Source organism: Falco naumanni, chromosome 2 (genome assembly GCF_017639655.2).
Source record: "Falco naumanni isolate bFalNau1 chromosome 2, bFalNau1.pat, whole genome shotgun sequence".
Classification (NCBI taxonomy): Eukaryota; Metazoa; Chordata; class Aves; order Falconiformes; family Falconidae; genus Falco; species Falco naumanni.
The window spans coordinates 73258202-73276578 of NC_054055.1; the positions used below are offsets into that span (position 1 = coordinate 73258202).

General features: G+C 38.8%; 1 protein-coding gene across 2 annotated transcripts in view; it reads right to left on the reverse strand.

Moving 5' to 3' along the window:
* The window catches only part of OCA2 (OCA2 melanosomal transmembrane protein), a 177555-nt gene that overhangs the window by 144865 nt on the left and 14313 nt on the right, over positions 1-18377 (reverse strand). For both annotated transcript variants that reach the window (XR_005826557.1, XM_040585076.1), the window contains exons 2-5: positions 10456-10554; positions 9669-9857; positions 6104-6161; positions 5240-5312 (exon numbers count right to left, since the gene is read on the reverse strand). Coding sequence is in view for 1 of the 2 variants with exons in the window: in XM_040585076.1 (XP_040441010.1) it covers positions 5240-5312; positions 6104-6161; positions 9669-9857; positions 10456-10554 (419 nt within the window). In the remaining variant the exon portion in view is untranslated. The remainder of the gene's footprint in view (positions 1-5239; positions 5313-6103; positions 6162-9668; positions 9858-10455; positions 10555-18377) is intronic.

Here is an 18377-nt window from a genome sequence, read left to right on the forward strand (position 1 = left end):
CCTTGCAGTTTTCTCTTTTGACGTCCTATCCCTGTTTGTAGCTTATGAGGTTGTTTTTACCTCATCTCTTCGCAATGTACCAAGTTGAACCACATGCTTTTCTATACCTGTTGGTTTACCCATCTGAAGAATGCTCCATAACACCACACTCACCCTGCTCCTTTTTAGAGTGTCAGCAATCTGGTTCCATATTTTGTCTGCATTGGATGAACCCTTTCTCTCTGTGCTCCATCAGTTCTAGAATTTTTGAGTCCTTAATAAACTCTCTTTTCTACAGCATTTTCTCAACGATGCCTTCAGATTCTGCTTCTTTGCCTGCCTCTGCACATGGTCCTTGTCTTCATCCATCTACTTAGCAGCTTGCACACTGCCTGCAGGCTAAAATGCTTAGTACATTTCCAACAGCATCAACAAACATAAATGATTTTTAAATGCATTCTGCAAGGAAAAATGATGGAGGAGTGTCTAACAGTAGAGACTAGAGTTAAAAAATAAAAAAAATTCAAAGGGGAAAAAGAAAAGATATTAGAGAGGTTGTTTCATTCATTAAGTTAGTTTATGCTCCCTGAAAGAAAAACCCATTTTTAGGACCTCCATGGAAGCTGAAAAGCCTGCTAAAATCTGACAATATTCTTTGCCTCAAAGTCTTTCTTGAGATAAAGAGATAGATAGATAGATAGATAGATAGATAGATAGATAGATAGATAGATAGATAGATAGATAGATAGATAGATAGATAGATAGACACACCTCTGATTCAGGGAGTGGGAAAGGTGATTTTCAGTGACACTAATGGTCATGGCACAATTACAAGTTTTCCTAGTGACCTTTTCTTGCCCCATGAGTAACACAGTTGCACCAATCATTCAAACTCATGACACTTCAGCAAGGAATTTGATAATAACATTTACCCATCTCATGTCCGCTTGGTCTAGAGCCTCCCTGTCAACTTCCATGTGTGGAATTGTTCTAAACAGTTCTGCTGAATCCAAATGAAATGAGGAATCTAGCCTGTGGTGTAAATTTCAACATACTAGTGTTGTTGAGATACATCTCCTTTCTGAATTTGATATCTTAATCCTGGAATGGACACAAGATTTACGCAAGTAAATCTCTCAGAGCTACTGAGGAGAGAGGTAAGTCAGTGAAAACAGCTACTGACTAGTCAATTTGATATCTCTGGGTTTGTCTGGTTTAGGCTGACCTGAGATGCATTCAGCCATGATTTGAGAAAAGGTATTTTCATTAAATTTGGTTTTGCACATGAATAGCAAGTGATTAAGGAACCCTTCATACTGAGTGCTTGCAAAATGTCAGCCCTTGCTCCAAAAGTTTTACTGGGGAGATAGCAAATATTTAAAGCAAACAATCAGATCAGGACTGAAAAGCTTTAAAATTCAGTTATAAAAATGCAAGATCCTTGGCCAGACTCAGACGGAATTCACAATCCATTCCCTGATTATTATCAGGTTTCAGGTCCAAGAGAAGGAACTTCTGGCAATCAGTCTGAAATAGGAAAATGAAATTCTTCACCTAGGCTGGTCTAACTTTCCCTCACCTATAACTGGCACTGGCACAAGTACAGAGGTTGAGAGGAAAACAAACAAGATTGTTCTGGAAACACTTGTCAGGGACAGTAAAGATGGAAATTCACAGATGGAAATTCAAAGAAGTCACTGTATCAGGGAGACAGACTCTTCTTTAAATGACAGTGAGGTAGTGCACAGTTTGATTGCATCATTCCTTAAGAGCATCCACACATCCCCGTTACTTTTTAATTTCATAAAACCCATTTCAATTCAGAAAGTTAGTGCACAGTTCTGCCTCAGCTGTCTGCTCCCATTGCTGGAGAAAAATTTTAAATCTTGCTTAGATCAGAACAGAAGTTATTAGAAAGAAAGGAACAAACATGGAGTATATTTAACATTTCAGAAGATTCTTCAAGTCTGAACACCTATATAAGTTATGGAGAAGAACAAGAATATTTCTCATTCGTTCTTCAGTCAACCTGTTAATGGACAGAAGTGACCTGACAGTTTGAATGGCCAAACAGCTGCAGAAAATAAAAATGTTCATGTCTTAGAATAGGTGCATGTAACTAAACTAAGAAATGTTGGAATTTATTCAGACTCTATATCTCTTCTTCCATTTTTATAACCTGCTTTCCAAAGGCACGTCATCTTATTAATTATTGATGATCCCCACTTAACATACAGCCTTTGAGCAAAAGATCTGAAAATGCTTCACACATTTACATTTATAAGCGTATTGAATCTTGCTTCCTGCAGAAAAGGGTCTTCTAGCCAGGCTTCAGTATAAACTTATTTCTTTCTGGTATTAGAAAGCTGACTGTTAGAATTTATAAGCCAATAAATCCAAATTGTCGTCAAAAAGGAACAATGTTACCACTATTTTGAAAAACTATACTAAATGCACTACATTTGTATCTTGTACTGATTGCAAGGCAGTGGCAGGGTGTCAGGAAGTGGACAGAAAAACCTAAAAAGCTTTGCAGACTCAAAATGCTTCTATTAATTCACAGGAGGCAAGATGATGTTTTCAGAAGCTGCAGCCAACGCACCTCAGTGCTACATGCCAGGTTTGTGCCCATGAGGATAAGCAAAACTAAGAAAATACAAGTGGCCTAACAGAAAGGAAGAAAATGGGAAGAAAAGCAGCTAAAGTACATCCAAACAAGAGATAAAAGTATATCAACAGAAACAAATGGGAATTACAGCAAGTGGAAAACTGCTAACAGGATGTCATATGAGAATCGGCTCATTCCCACACCAGTTGATGCACGTCTCTCCCAACACCACAAAGTTCTGCCTCTGAGCAAGCCAGAGATTTAATGTACACAACAGAAAAACTACGGATATCTAAGTGACACCAGGGTGACAAAGGGGATCACCCGATTTGTTTTTAAAAATATTTCAAACTTTGTTATGATTTTTCTAGTGTATGCAGATACATTGTATGCATAAGCACACATCCATAACACAAATATCAATGTTCACAGGCATTTCTGGAAAGAAACAGAGGGGAAGGAATTTAAAAAAAAAAAAACCAAACCCAAAACGTTTAGAGTGGTTAGTACCCATTCAACACTTAACAGCTTTTAAGGCATAAGCAAGAGGTAAAGAGTGTTCATCTGCATAATTTGGCATCATATGAGCTAAAAGACACATTTTCCACCCAAAGCAGTCTCTTATAATGACCTCTAAGTGTTTTGTGACAAGGACTACTGCAGCACACCTGCCAACCTACCATGAAATTCTTGTAGACATTCAGAGTAGTGCCTAACATCCACTGGGAATACCACAGTCTCAGCCAGCATAAATCACATTTTCAAAACTGCTGTGTGAACGTTTTGTTTACAAATAATGTTTAACATTATCCAAGCTTAGCCAAAAAGGCAAATACTTTCCTCACTATGCAACAAAGTGGAGGACAACCATAAACTTGCTTCTGCACCAATGAAGACTGGCAGCAATGGTGACATGACATTCAGAATTAATTGTACTTTTTCCAAACCTTGTTCAAAATGCAACCTTTCTCCCTGAGCCTTCTGCTTGAATTACCACTTCACATTCAAAATGAAGTATGGCTTTGCTGGACTGTTTGCCTTTCACATATTTTTCCCAGCTCAGTGAGCTCAGATAAGAGACAGAACGTCCAGTTTTCAACACACATGACACAAACTAAAAATCTTCAGCTCCAGGTTTGTCAAGTAAGAAAAGAGAATGCTCTATTCTGACTGTCTCAAAGCATCCTGATGCAAAGGTAAAATATGAAACATAGGATCACCTGTTTGCAGTCAAATCCCTGTCCCACCAGCACTTCCCTGAAAGAAATAAAAGGAATAACTGGTTGCAAAGTCAATGTGTACAATGCAGCAGCTGTAGTTTCAACCCAAAATCTGTGGAAGGTGAGGAAATAAATCTCCGAGCTACATTATGACAGTTGACTAAAACTTGAACTTAAAGACTTGCTGCCAGTACACCCTCATTTGGCAGACTGGGCCATGACAACCCTGGTGCTTTGCACCACCACACATATATAGGAGCTTCATCAGAAGTTTCAGGGAGGACAAAACTATTGATGTGAAGAGGATATTGATGGGAGTTTACAGTTGAAGTTGTCACTGGTCCTCCTAAATATTCACTTGCTTTCCTCCACAAAGCAACCTCAACTTTAAATTATAAATGACCCTCAATTACCAACGTTTTCTTCCTCATTTACCCTACTAATTATTGCGTTATATGGTGTCATTATTGGTGACAGTGAGAATGCTAATAATCAAATCTTTTTAAAATGGACTCTTCCTGCTCAAAGCCATGGAACTGCCCCATTAAAAAGGAAGAAAATAGTATTTCAAAAACTAAATCTTACTGCACCTTTCAAAGCAAGACATCTCCCAGGAGCTTGTGAAATATATCTATAGGTGAATCATCTTTTAACACTAGTGAAATAAAAGCCAAGCAGATTGCAGACCAGACTAATTAGACTAGAAATATAGTGAAAACAAGAAACGTGAATTATTTGCAAAAGTTTTTGTTTACTAACAATGTTCATCCCTCAAAGACTTTTCACATTCAAGTCTGCATTCACCTACCATTAATAATTTTTATTTTGGGTTATTCTACTGTTTTTTCTTTTGAACAGTTTCTTGGCGATCTCTGGGCTTAAATTCACTATTGACCAATATTGCCTGGGAAATTTGTAAAGGCATCTGCACCTTCACTGAAAAATATCTACAGATCTACAAATTCATACATATGGCTGGGCTAAGCTGTTCTAGAAACATATCCATGAATCACCTAGTTTCCCATTTTTGAAGTTCACTGTAATATCGTGTTCCAAGTATACACTACAGATAAGTTACAGATGATAGTATACCACTGGTCTGGGGTGCAATTGCTCTAGCCAAGTGAATGGGCCCAGCTATTTGCTAGGCCTTGATGCCACTGGGTCTGCAACCCACTTCCACATGCTTGGCTTCATGCAGAGGCTGGACACAAGGACTGGACAGGCACCGCAAGGTGACCTAGACAGGTGCTATTCAGTATGACTTGGACAGGGAGAATGGCTGTGGCTTGTGTCAAAGGACAAGTACAAGTGCAGCCCAGGCTCTGAGGACACCCAGTCCTCCCAAGGTATAAGACAGAAAACACACACCCATTCAATTAGTTTATCAATGAGACTTCAGTTCAGGGGTTTTTCAATGCAAGAAGGATACAGAAGCTTTCCAGAGGTGATACAGCCAACATCTGCCACGACACGCTTTGATCTGGATAAATGCCAAATAAAATCTAGGGTAAGGATGAAAAACAGACATTCATTAATAACACAAAACCTGAAAAATACCTGTTAAGTTTATCTCACATACTTAAACGAGACTTTTTCAAGCCACGTATTAAATTGTTAAGATTGTTTCCAGTGTTTTCAGGTACATTTCAACCACAGCTGAAAAGCAGCCCTGGGATACTTAACAAGGAATAATTCTCCCTCCATCTACTTACTGCCAAAGTCACATACTGGATGTATTTTATCCACGTGTCTCTTAGGACAATGTTGTAATCTTAAGGATTTATCTGGAAAGCAACATCCATATCTGAGGAAACACAGTGTCATCTATTTTGCCTCTAATACAGAAGCCCTGCTGGCCAAAAAAAAAAAAAAAAAAAAAGCTCCTCATAGCAGCTAAAAGGATAAACTCCAACTTTTTGAAGTATTTCTTATCTTGCAACCTAAGATTTTGAAGATTTTCATAGGGGAGGGCAGCACTCTGCAGCCCTGGTAGGGACTGCCCAGTAGGGATTCATCCAAAATTTAACAAGAAACTGTAAAGGACATGCAAATTTGAGTTTAAGCTGCCTCCTCAAACTTAACTACTTACCCTACTACCTTGTCCAGGGTGGTCGCAAGTGCACCGAACAGTGGTCTGATTAGGCATGAAGCCCTGCACAGTATTTTTATTTTTTGCCATCTTGCACCCACCCTTGAGACATTTTTTTATTAGCTGAGACCAAATATCACACCTCATTTTGAACTAATTTTAAGGAAATGGGGGCCAGGGGAGGACTGCAGATTCAATACTTACAGAGCAGACGACTACAAAGATAAAAAGGCCTGAAACTTTCAGGAACTTTAGACAGCATCTGAAACACAAGAAACGTGTATTTACTATATGGCTAGTTTAAAACAAACCTAGCTCTGACATTTCAGAAGCATCATGGTAAGCATTTATGGGTGATAATATATCGTGTCAGAATACAGACACAACAATGCAGGGTCAGCAGAGGCTTGGGAAGCCTGTTTGACTATAAGGGCTCCTGCCCCAGGTTCGCTGCCAGCTGGGTCTCATTGCAATGGGAAGGAGGTTTTACCCCTCGGGAAAGCCAAGTGAAGGCTACAGCATGAGCTGGTGCTGAGACATGGAGCCACTTCTCCACTGCTACTGCCAGTCCCCGACAGACCCAGAGCCCCACCAGCTTCCCTCCCAGGGAGACAAAGGAGCGTTGCCACCACACAGAGGTGACATGGCTGAGTGGACAGCACAGCCTGTTGCCTGGAGGGGTCAGGTCATGAATGACTTCCTCAAAATTGGACTTCTAATATACATCCTGAAAAGTATTGGGAAAAGATGGTTTGAAGACAAGAACAAGCTTTAAGAATCTCTTGTTTTAATAATGTCTTTTTAAACCAAATATACTTCATGTCCTTCTCTAGATCAACCAACTAGCAAAACTAGATCTCTTTTCCATAGCACATCTGTGCTTTTTCAAGGAATGCCTAGTTCTGGAGATGTGATGCCATCAAATCTTCTAAGTGTCAGAGCTTACTGCTGAGTAAGTTAAGCAAGAATAACTGTAAATCAAAATAGGATGTTAAAAATGTATGCTCTCAAGTAAGAAATCTTAAGATTTAGCACTTTTAAATTACCATTTTTTATTAATCTTGCCATAAAAGGCAACTCTTAACTAATCGTTTTCTGGCTGCTCATCAGTATGTTACACAGATGTCTTAATTTACAGAACTCTTTTTGGTGATTTGCCCTTTTTACATCTTTTCATTAATTGAAGACATTGATGTTTTTATTCCATTTTTTCAAAAGTAAACATTCAAGCATTGTTTTTCTGACAGAATGACAAATGTGAGGTTTGGTTTAAACCTGATGACAAGCAAGAAGGAAAACATTTCAAGTTACTAGGATAATTAGTTGAGAAGGGAACAGTGCAATAAATAGCTGCAATGACAAATGCTATAGAACAAAATATTAAAGCAGAGTAGTCTAAAAAGAGTCAGAAATAATTTTTAATCACAGTGGAAATAAGTCCCTAAATCAAGTTCATTGACTGAAAGCAATGTAAGTGACTGGAAACCCATTTTTTAAAATCATTGTTTTCTAAAGATGTCTTCCTCTTTAGAATTCTCCAAACAGGGAGAAAAAAAAAAAAAAACCAGCAGCTAATAAAAATACATTGCCACAGACAAACTTGTGCAAAAGGGCTGCAATATCTTATAAAATACAAGTAGTAGCAACTTTACACAGACTTTGCACAGCATAAAAATCTAGAGAAGGCAGAGGAGGAGGGGAAGGAAGCCAGTTGGGTAGCTTCTTCCAGAAATGCCAGGTAGCACTACTCTACTGTAAAACAAGGTGGCAGATAGTGGGAAGAAGATAATAAAAGCCTGAAAAGAGAGCAATGACAACAAAAGCCATTATCAGCACCTCATAACTGATAACTTCTTTTGGTATTGTGTGATTTATGGAAAATACCCAGTGCCAGTTGAGTCATGCATCATCTATCCTGCTTGTCTGTTTTCCTCATCTCTACATTACAGTTCTGGTCTGGTATTTTTAAAAAATTATTACAGTATGAGTTACTAAAGCCCAGTCCAGATTGGCTTAGTTTTAATGTACTTGATATTTTCCATTTACACTTTGAAATTATAATTTCTAATAATAATAATTCAAATTATTATTGAAACAAGAAACAGTAATAACTTGATTTTAAGACATAGGAGAAATAGAAAAACAATAATTAAGCCTTTATAAATTCATAACCACTTGTCTGTAAATAATGGAAACTCACCTAAAGGAGCTGGCACAATATAGTAAAAAAGGTTTTGGAAATGGTTATTTTGTTAAAGGTAGAATTTAGAAGGCTCTTTTCCTCCCATCTGTTTGTTTTCATGGCATTTTGTATTAGGGAAATGGCGCTTTTAACAGCTTACAGTTGAGAAGTGATCAGCCTTTGACTCACCCATGATTTGCAATCTGTCTCTTCCTACAGTGCTAATCTCGCTCAGCGATGCAACACAAAACCTGTGCCAAATCCTGCGCTGATATATGCCTCTGGCGCAATCCTATTTGACTTCAGTTGGAAATGCATGAAGTATAAATCTATGAAGGATTTCACCCCCTGTTCTAAACCAAATGATTTTTCATCTGATCTGCAGGTGGTGCCGGGCAGTTTAGCTCCATTTATTATCTCAGCAGAGTTATGCTGATTTACAACAGCCAAGGAACTCACCCCATATGTACAACCCGCACTATAGCAATGAAAATATTTCACAGGAAGTTCTGCCAGAAAAATGCGCTACTCTCCAGACTGCAAACCTACCCTGTACTGGAAACAACGGATTCTACACTCCCGCTTGATGCCTTTGTTCCATCAAATACCAGGGAAAGCTACCCCAAGCATGAAGAAAGACACCTGCCAAACTTCTTCACATCTGCTCTTATTGCACTAATTGCAGCCATTGAAATTCTCCTGCTCCATTTGTTCAGCAGCAATGCAGGACAGCAGCACTCCACACAATCCATATGCACAATGAAAGGAGGAAAACAATTGTGAAGTGATGAGCTAAGACAACGTACAGATTGGGAGAAGATGCACGGATATCTCATTGGAAAGGCTCCACGGATCAGCACAGAGATATGGACATGCAGTGTTGGACTCCAAGTAAATCTGCAGAGCTATTTGCAGAGGCCAAATCAAACTAGTAAAATGCGTTGAAACTCTGGAAGTGGCAGAGAGAATTAGCATCCAAGATTAAAAGGTTTGCTACTTCAGTCCCAGGCAAAAATATCCAGAGAAAATGTGAACTTAAGCTCTTATCACATTGGCATCTTTTAGTATATTAACAGATTCAATTTTCTCCATGCTTAAATGACTACTTTGAGGTAAAGAGTGAAATATATTAATGTGATTAAAGACAGAAAAATGCTGTTAGATTTTGCATTGTGTGTATGTAAAAAGCTACCGTAATGACTAAAGAAAGAATGTATTAGATACATATTTTAATTAAAGTTAAATATTTCATAAAAGCAAGAAAACACTGAAGAATAAAGCTGTGGAATCAAGCAAGCAGCTTTTAAGAAATGGTTTCAAAAAAATGTTAAAAACAATATAGAAGGTGTTTAATTACAAATTCAGAAGAAAAAAAATTAGAAGAAAAATTATAAATTTTTAGAGGCTCCAATCAATTTCACCAGGGTTTATTTGCAAACTATCAGTGGCAAGATACAGCCTAAATATGGAGTGTTATTTCATTCATTTGCGGAAAATAAGCAATTTTTTAGACATCTATACTTTAAAAACTAATCCCTGCAGGGGAAAAAAATGGAAAAAGAAATAAATGAATGTTTGAATTCAGACCTCATCTTTGATAAATTTAGCTTGACATGAAGATTGTCCAAGATTTCATATTTCTCAGAAGAAGCAGATCTGGACAAACTTGTCATTTCACTTCCTAGTTGAAACCTTTGCTCAAATTCTGCAGAGCTGTAGTCCCATGAATCATCATCTGTGGTAAAATCTGGATTATGAAGAGCCACGCACTGCAACCTGTCACACATTTTCAGTAAACACAATAAAATAAAACTGTGGTTTATTTCAACATGTAGTAGATGCAACTGACCATGCACGCCCTTAGGTTCATTGTGAGAGGTTTTAACGGAAAACTCATAGAAAGAGGTTTATTGAGGACAGCTCCCCTTGACACAGCTGGGTAGATTGGGGAGCAAGAACAAAGACCCCATGATGTCTAGGTTCAGCTGGGAAAAACAGTTCTCTGATGCACCAGGCAGATGTATCTCAGGATTTGGCGCGTAAACCCCCTGTAAGGACACTTTCTATAGCTCTGCTGTGTCTTTCAGTGCACTTAATGTAAGACCACATAGAGGAAATAAGAGCACACGACCTGCAGTTGCCTATTCTTAGGGTTCTCTAACCACCCTGACCTCAGATCTTATATCCTTCCCTTCCCCATTTACAGCCCCTTCTTTCTGCTCAAGGTCCTTCAGAGTAATTCTCTGCTCAAAACAGCTGCCCTTCACTTTATGTCCCAGCAGATTTGGTGTCAGGATATAAGAAAGAACCATGCACAATTAAATAGAAGAGACCTTAGAAAAAAAATATTTTGAGTAAAATGAAAGTAACTCACCCATTTTCCTCTGCAGAAACCTTCAGTAGTGGTGTCTTCTCTGTAAAGCCAGTATTTTTTGACCTTGAGCTGAATAATTTGGAAAAATTGAAGTGATATCTTTCGAAGGGGGGATAGAGAAAAAAACAAAACAAAACAAAACCCAGTAAGTCTGCAGTACAATGATTCACTATGGTTCTACAGAACATTTTGCTACAAGTGCATCTAACTAGTTAAATATTCTTTATGAATGTTGTTCACCTAAATTAAGGTTTTCATTAAGTTTGACCAAGTCATATATTAAGGAAAAAAAGTATTTGAAGTACAAATAATTAATTCTACAGCACAATCCCTTCTAGTTTCTGTTCAGTCTTGGTCCTGGTGCTGCAGATAATTAACAGTGAGTAAGCTACTTCTTGCCATATTGCAGCTTAGCACTGTTAAGAAGCCTTTTACTAAAATATAAATCCCAAAGCTTAAGAAACAGCTGAAGAGAATCTAGCACAATCACAGGGGTCTGGCATTGGGGCTGGCTTCTGGAAGAGATTAAATAATTGAGCCATTTTAGAACATTCTCCAAGACCTGGCTCTTCCAGAGATGTTTCCCATCAAAACCACCATTATTCAGACACACTCAGATTTATTCCATTCAGAACTGCAGCCACCCACCACCAGAAAGTCCCAAAGAAATCTGCTAGGCACACAGTCAATATGCAAGTCTCATTTCTCCCAGAGACAATTAGAGGAAACCCAAAATGTCTTCTGCTATTGCTGGACTGTGAGGGGAAAGAAATTATGGAATCATAGACAACTAAATAAATATACAAAGGTGACTGGTAATTCAATCTTCTAAATATGAAGCCAGTCCAAAAAGAAGGATCTGTGTATTTAACTTTATAACACAGTGGAATTTCTTGCAATTTGTAGATGTATGGGTGAACTCAAACTTTATAAAATTAAAACCTCTGGTTAATACTTCACCTTGCCTGCTTAGTAGTGTTATCATTCAGAAGCCATATTATGTGTGGAGCAGCTGGATATGGTTATTTCAGCCCTGAGTGGCCACAGACTCATTCAAACTCTGCTGTAAGCGCCGTATTTGCAGTCTCAGCGGAAGAGAATGAATGAATTAGATTGACTAAGTTATCCAGTACCCCGGGTCAAATGTTGGGCAGATTACAATTCAGGTGCTACATTGCAATGGCACTTCATCTGTGAAGAGATGCTCACATACTCTGAAGCTTCCGTTCTTTAAATAAGAGAATATAAATCACACAAAAAGTTTAAATGGCAAAACTCTGGTATTTTGAAGCAAGTGCTATTCTAGTATTATAATGGCCTTAGATGTAAAAGATTACCTAGAGCTTTTACAAAATGGAATCCATAAGGACAGCAAAAACAGTATCATGACTTTAAATGTGTGCTTACTGAGCATGACTGATAGGCTCCTGACTAATCCAAGCATCCCACTACATTCAAAGTTCGCATCCGAAAGTGACAATTTTAATAAAAATTCTGATGGTAGACCTTGAACTTGCACATTCAGAAATTTAACTCACACAAAGACCAATTAGCTGTTTCTGCTTTTAAACAAAATTATGCCACTTTTTCCACAAAATTCTCCAAATAATATATACTATATGCTGTTCCGATCTAACCTTGCATTGCACACACGATTAATCTTTCCACACTTACTGATCTTTTTTTCCTCCTAGGATATGTGCAAATCTGAGATTAGTAACAAGAAATCTTTCTACAAAAAAATCCATTTTCTTCTAATTGTTAGAGGTTGATTTCAACACTGCTTTGTGTTACACAGGCATATGTATATCTATGACAATCCCCTACCTCAGCAGGTCTTCACCACTATTGGGAGTGAGTGACCAGTACACGAAGAGTGCTGAAGGGCAAAGCAACCACAGCAATAACAACCAGAAAGAGAGGATAAAGGTTTGTCAGAAGGTCATTTAAATGACAGAACCTGAGGGAAGGATCTAGAAGGCTAGTTTAAAGACATCACCTTCACTTATTGTCTGCACATTTTTTATCCCCACTCGCTGATATAGGTCTTGCCACCTTAAATGGAACTGTAGAGCTTCACAGATTGCCAAGAATGGCCAATACAGTAAAAATGGAAAAGGTCTTCAGATAAAGTGAAAACAATTAGTACATGACCACATCCATTTGCAGAGAGTAAAAACACATGGACAAGAATAAGCAGCAGGAAACAGCCAGGCTTGACAAAACAAAAATAATTAGAGAAAAAGCAGAACAGCCTCAACTCCCCCGTGATGTGATTACTCTAATTAAAGAATAAGAGTAATATAAACAATAAAGCTAATTAGGACATATAAGAATCTTGAAGACCAAAAGCTCTAGAAAGAAAAGTTGTAAAAACATGATGAAAAAAACAGCATGATTATAAAAATTAAAATAATCCCTGAACAGAGAGCCTAATGTAAGCCCCTCTGCGCCTCTCATACTTCTGTAGGGACACTGTTGGTGCAATCTAGTCATCTGCTTCATCAAAAGATAACAAAGATCATCTGCAAGCAAAACTAGGAAGGCCCAAAGACCCTCTGCTATTAGAGGAACAAGTCTGCAGTGCTCAAAAACCTTCTTAGCATCCTTCCTGGTACTCCTCAGTCCTACAAGTGGCTGGCAATTGTGACACTAAGTAAGGGAAAGAAATCAGTGTGACACATTTCAAAACCTAAGGTCAGTTTACACTTTGAATGTTTCTTCACAATCAAAAGACCTAGAAACTTATACCTACATGCTAGAATGGAGTCCAACCCATCTCTACTGAGCAATTCAGCAACATCACCAAGGAGCTAATCACCAGGTCAGCTCATTAGACCATGGTGAATAGACCTGTTCATAGGATGAGAAGACTGCTCTGGATTTATACTATGTGCAGGTGAGAAACCGGTTAAGTTGGACAACAGTTGTGTCTATTGGTCTTCTCTCATAGTTCAGACTCAAAAATCATTAGCACTTTATACATCAAATATGAGACATGAAACAATTGCATTTATAAATGTATACACTTATATGTAGATATGCACATAGATCTTCACACAAAAAAATTAACATTCTTATTTTCCTTTCATTCAAAAGCGATGGGAGAAAACTAAAGCCAAAAGCTATGGAAAAGTTTGACAAGGACTTCTTCAAAGACTTACAAAGCATTACTCATATGGAAAGATCCATGTAGAACTGACATCAGAAAAAGAAGAGCATGTCCTGCCTCCTGCACAAGCACAGCTGTGGCCACATTCATTCTCACACTTGCTACAGCTGGGCATGTTTGGGTTTTTTTAATTAAGAGAAATCTTTCAAACAGAAGACTATGTTCTTAACCACTTGGCTACTGCTGTGACAGTCATATATACAGATTTTGGTGCTCTCTGCAGGAGTATAGGTTTGTTCCAAGGAAGTGTGTTTTCTGAGCTGGTTATTTGCAGTCAAATTTATACTTTCCCATTTCTAATCTTTCAAGCAATTACAGTTTCTGATTGTTTCCATAGTAACCCAGAAGAAAAAACAGCATCATAGGAGGGCTGTCCACACCCCAGATGATAAAGCAGGTTCTGCCAAGTCATGGAGGTGTCCACGGATGAAGCTCCAGTTGGCTGACAGCAGCTGGAGAAGCATCTCACCCACAGTGTTAAAAAGTACGAGGGTCCAAATATAGGTCCCAGGCATCTATTGCAGAAGCTCCCATGGATGAGTAAGGTTCACACTATTTTGGTGGCAATTTTTACTGCTCTACAGCTGTACAACAGAGATACAACCATCAATCTCCTACACTCATTTGAGCAGTTTAAGGAGGAGCAGGCTCCTCCTCGCCATGTGGAGAGGTACAGGGAGAGCAGGAGAGGAAAAGATGTAGGAGACTCCAGTTGCTCCCACTGATGGGCTGATGACTCCTCAGAAGTTATTCGGAGTCGTTAGCTGAACAGTGCTGCAGGTTCCACCTACAACACACCAGTTTCTCATTACCTCCAGGTCATAACTTCCAAAGTCTCCAGGGGACTTTGGATGAAGTCCAAAGAGAGAACTTAATTCCTGTTGTTGAGCACCACACCTGCCACCTTACTGCATTTTCAGGCATTTCCTAATGTGTTTACACATGCCATTTTAAATGAAAGCAAAAGGAAGGCTTTGTGGTAGGAACTGTTGTTCAGCAATAAGCAACCTTTCAATCCCAAATACAGTACAGCAGAGGGCACTAAAAGAAGTAAGCATCCTACAAGAACCTGAGAAAGGAGAAAACCATGCTCATCCTAGTTAGCTGGCAAACACTTAAAATAATCACTAGGTTTGCGTGTAACCTATTATTTAGCCTTGTATTGAAAAGATGAATCATGCCACGTAATGCATTAAGTTTTCACTCCCCGTGATAAAAAGCATATGTTTTAAACATCAGCTAATACAATGCTTCATCTGCCATATGCTACGTTGTGCATGCAACTATCAGTAAAAGAGCTATTTCTATGACAACAGAAAGCAATAATTCTCACTTCTACAGAAAGGATTTGAAGAAAAGTTTAATATGGGAGCATACATATTATGCAAGACCATCAACAGTTTTGAACATAATTTACTGGAAATTTCACTATATAACAAATAAAAAGCACAATCTCTTCGGGGGGGGGGGGGGGGGGGGGGGGGGGGGAGGGGAGAGGGGGAGTTAGCATGCTTCCCTGAATTAGTAATCACTAAAACCATTATAAGTGTGAGGCTGCCTCTTAAACAAAAGCCCAGGAATACTACAAAGCCAAGAGATTACAACAGATACAATAAAAATTTAAGTAAAGTTTCCTAGCGGAGAATACCAGAGTAAGAATATGAGAGATAATTATTTGTGCAGGAGTCTATGATATATCATTTCTACATTCTTACAGACTAAAGCCTAACTTCATAAGCATCATCTTCCCTGAATACAGAACATTTATACAACTCATAAGTACTGAACTACTTATTCTAATCATAACTGTAAACAAGCACCATGCAGAAATAAATTGAACAAAGAGTTTTAGCAGAAAACAAAAACCACAAAAAAAAAAACAACCCAAAGAACACACCACACCAGTTATTGACTGCACCTGAAACACATTCTTCCACCGGATTTGGTATTTGTCAGTTACTGACAAAGTCCACTTTTGGACAATACAAACTGTGCTGACCTGACCAACATCACAGCATTCAGCTCTTAAACATCTACTGTGTACTAAGCAGTAGTGTACAAGCATCCGTCCACATTATGACATATAAGTGCCCACACAGAAACACAATTGTCTGTCATGTTTTCTCCTCAGTGGTAGCACGTCACGGGGGAATTGTTATGATTACCCATCACAAATGAAGTATGGTCAACTGATACACTAAGAGCCAAGGGAAGTATCAAAAACTCCAGAGCTCATATCTCTAGACAGGGTCCAGACGTTTTCTGATGACTGCTTTATGTAGCTTCAACTAAATGAGCAAATAACCTCTAGACCCTTTAAAAGCATGCACCATTAAGATGTCAGAAAAATTTAGCAATGAAAGCATTACTTAATACAAACTCATTTTCTCTTTGAATTTCCTAATTTTTTATTAGATGGGACTGTACAGGATTTCCCAGAGGACTGCAGCCCTGGCACTACCTGACAGCAAGACACTACAAGGAGCACAGCCAACTGGCAGGCCTCATATTGAGAAACATCTGCCATGCCAAGACCCCAGACAAATAAAGAACATGCTTAAGAACAATGTAGTGAAATGTGTGCCGAGCTTTTCCAAGATGGAAATGGTTCCATATATAGGGCACAAACAATCTGCTTGCTTCATTCACATCTGCTGGGTTTGGAGAGCGAACATGTCCTGCAAGAGCATGTGGTAGTGGTCTCTCCCCCTTCAGTTGTGCAACATTCTGCTATTTTGAGAAGTAGGGCAATTTTAAGTCCAGAAATAGCTTGGAAAACAGTGTTTTCTGTGTTTCTTTTTCTTAAATTAAATCAGGCTTTGTAGGGTTATAATACTTCCCTGAAAAATGAAAATTGCAGGGACCTCCAGGACTTGATAACTCCTTTTCCTCAAGAGTCTGCCTGCCTCTGTCAGTGGAAGTCTTCACCAAGAAGACATCAGGACATGATTAACAGACCAGGACCTCACTGCAGTAGGTGAAGCCAAAACTTCGTACTCAATCTTAAGCTGCCCTGAAGCTCCTCTGACTCTACCTACGAGGACTAAGCTGTTCTCCACACTTTTTCTGCTCCCGTGTCAGGGCACCATGAGGTCCGGCTGCCCTGTGGGAGGGAGCCAGGAGCACAGAGTGGCTGTGGGTTTGGCAGGGCAATGAGGTCCCCAACCAGGGCTTGTCCCACAGCACCCAGCAAGGGAGCAGGGACAGGATGGAGGCAGGGACCCGGGCCAGCCCAGATCTTCATGACTATCCAGCAGGACAACAGCGATGGGGCAGGTCAGAACACTTACCCTTTGAAGGACTACTTTGCAATGAAAAGGTGTAACTGCTGTTTCCTTCTCTCTGTTTTCTGCTTCAGCAAAGGAAATTGGAAAGCTACAGGAGACAGCATGCAAAGACTGCAGTTTGAAGGAGAAAATACATTTCAGTAGCAGGCACTGCCAAAACAGTTTAGCTGTTGGCGACTGCCAGCAAGCTGCAAATTTGAAATAGGCAGCAGTAGCCAGTATTGGTTGTGGTCCAAATTCCAATACCCCAGTTTCTCTATGGATTACACAGATAACCTGTTAAGGGGTATTATTCTCAAATGCTGCAGGGCGTACTGAAAAATGAATCTGCCATAGGGAAGCAATTCATCAGCAACACTTTAAGCATAGCTGCGCTGATAATACTTTAGCATATTCTGCAAGTTTCGCTTTTAAAAGACAGCATTTCTCTTTCATATTCATAATAGGATTTCAGCTTAACCAGCTCTACTGTTAACTGAATTTACGATGAATAAATGGGGGTCACACTTTTTTAGTAGTCTGTGAGGCAATTCCAAGAATCTCAAAAGGTAAGGAAGTGGTCACAACTTAATGTTTTAACTTTACATCTGACCAAACTCTCTTAAAGATGCAGTATGGGGCAGTTGGATGATAGAAACAGGAACAGAAGGATAGGTCTGAGAAACAACTGGATGATGTGACCATGTCTAAGGGAGGTTATTCTTCAAGCATTGCAGTGCTATGCTGTCATAGTCTCAAAGGTTTGGGGCAACATATGTTGAAGTATGAAGATTTACTTTAAGACTAGCTGAGTTTAAGGATTATGCAAGAAAAAGGAAGCACTCTTAAAGGAAGACCATTGACTGCTTCCCAGATGAGGGAACGCTTTCCTACACAATGGTGAGACAGCATTATTTTGATGCAATTTTCCTTGATCCAAGCGATGTACTGACAAGTTGTCACATGTAATTATGCTTCTGGCCTTGCATAGTCATAATATACTCTTATGCCACTCACCACAGTTTTGGAGATTGAAAAGAGTAATTAGTGAGCTATACATAAAGATGAAGTAATGAAGAATGATTCTTCTCCTTTTTTAAACATTTATTTAAAAATTGTAGTTCCATATATTGCATTCCAAGAATTTGGAAATAACATTATTCATATCTGCAACTTCTAGAGAAAAAAAGTAACTTTGTCACTATAGACAAAGTGTCTCCATTTGCTTAGAGTTTAAAAAAAAAGCCAGAAAGATGTACAAAAAAGCTTATTAAAAATTTGAAAAATTGTGACTGATATCTCTGCCTGGAGAGGTGTTAAAGGAGGTGAAAGTGAGCAGCAGGCCGCTGCATGGCTTAAAAAATTCAAGATGTCACCAAATTAAGCTTTGTTTAAAAAAAAACACATGATGGATCCCAACCATTGTAAATTTGCTGAGGCTTATATTTTGTCCTTTGGTCATAATAAAATGAAACAAGGCAAGT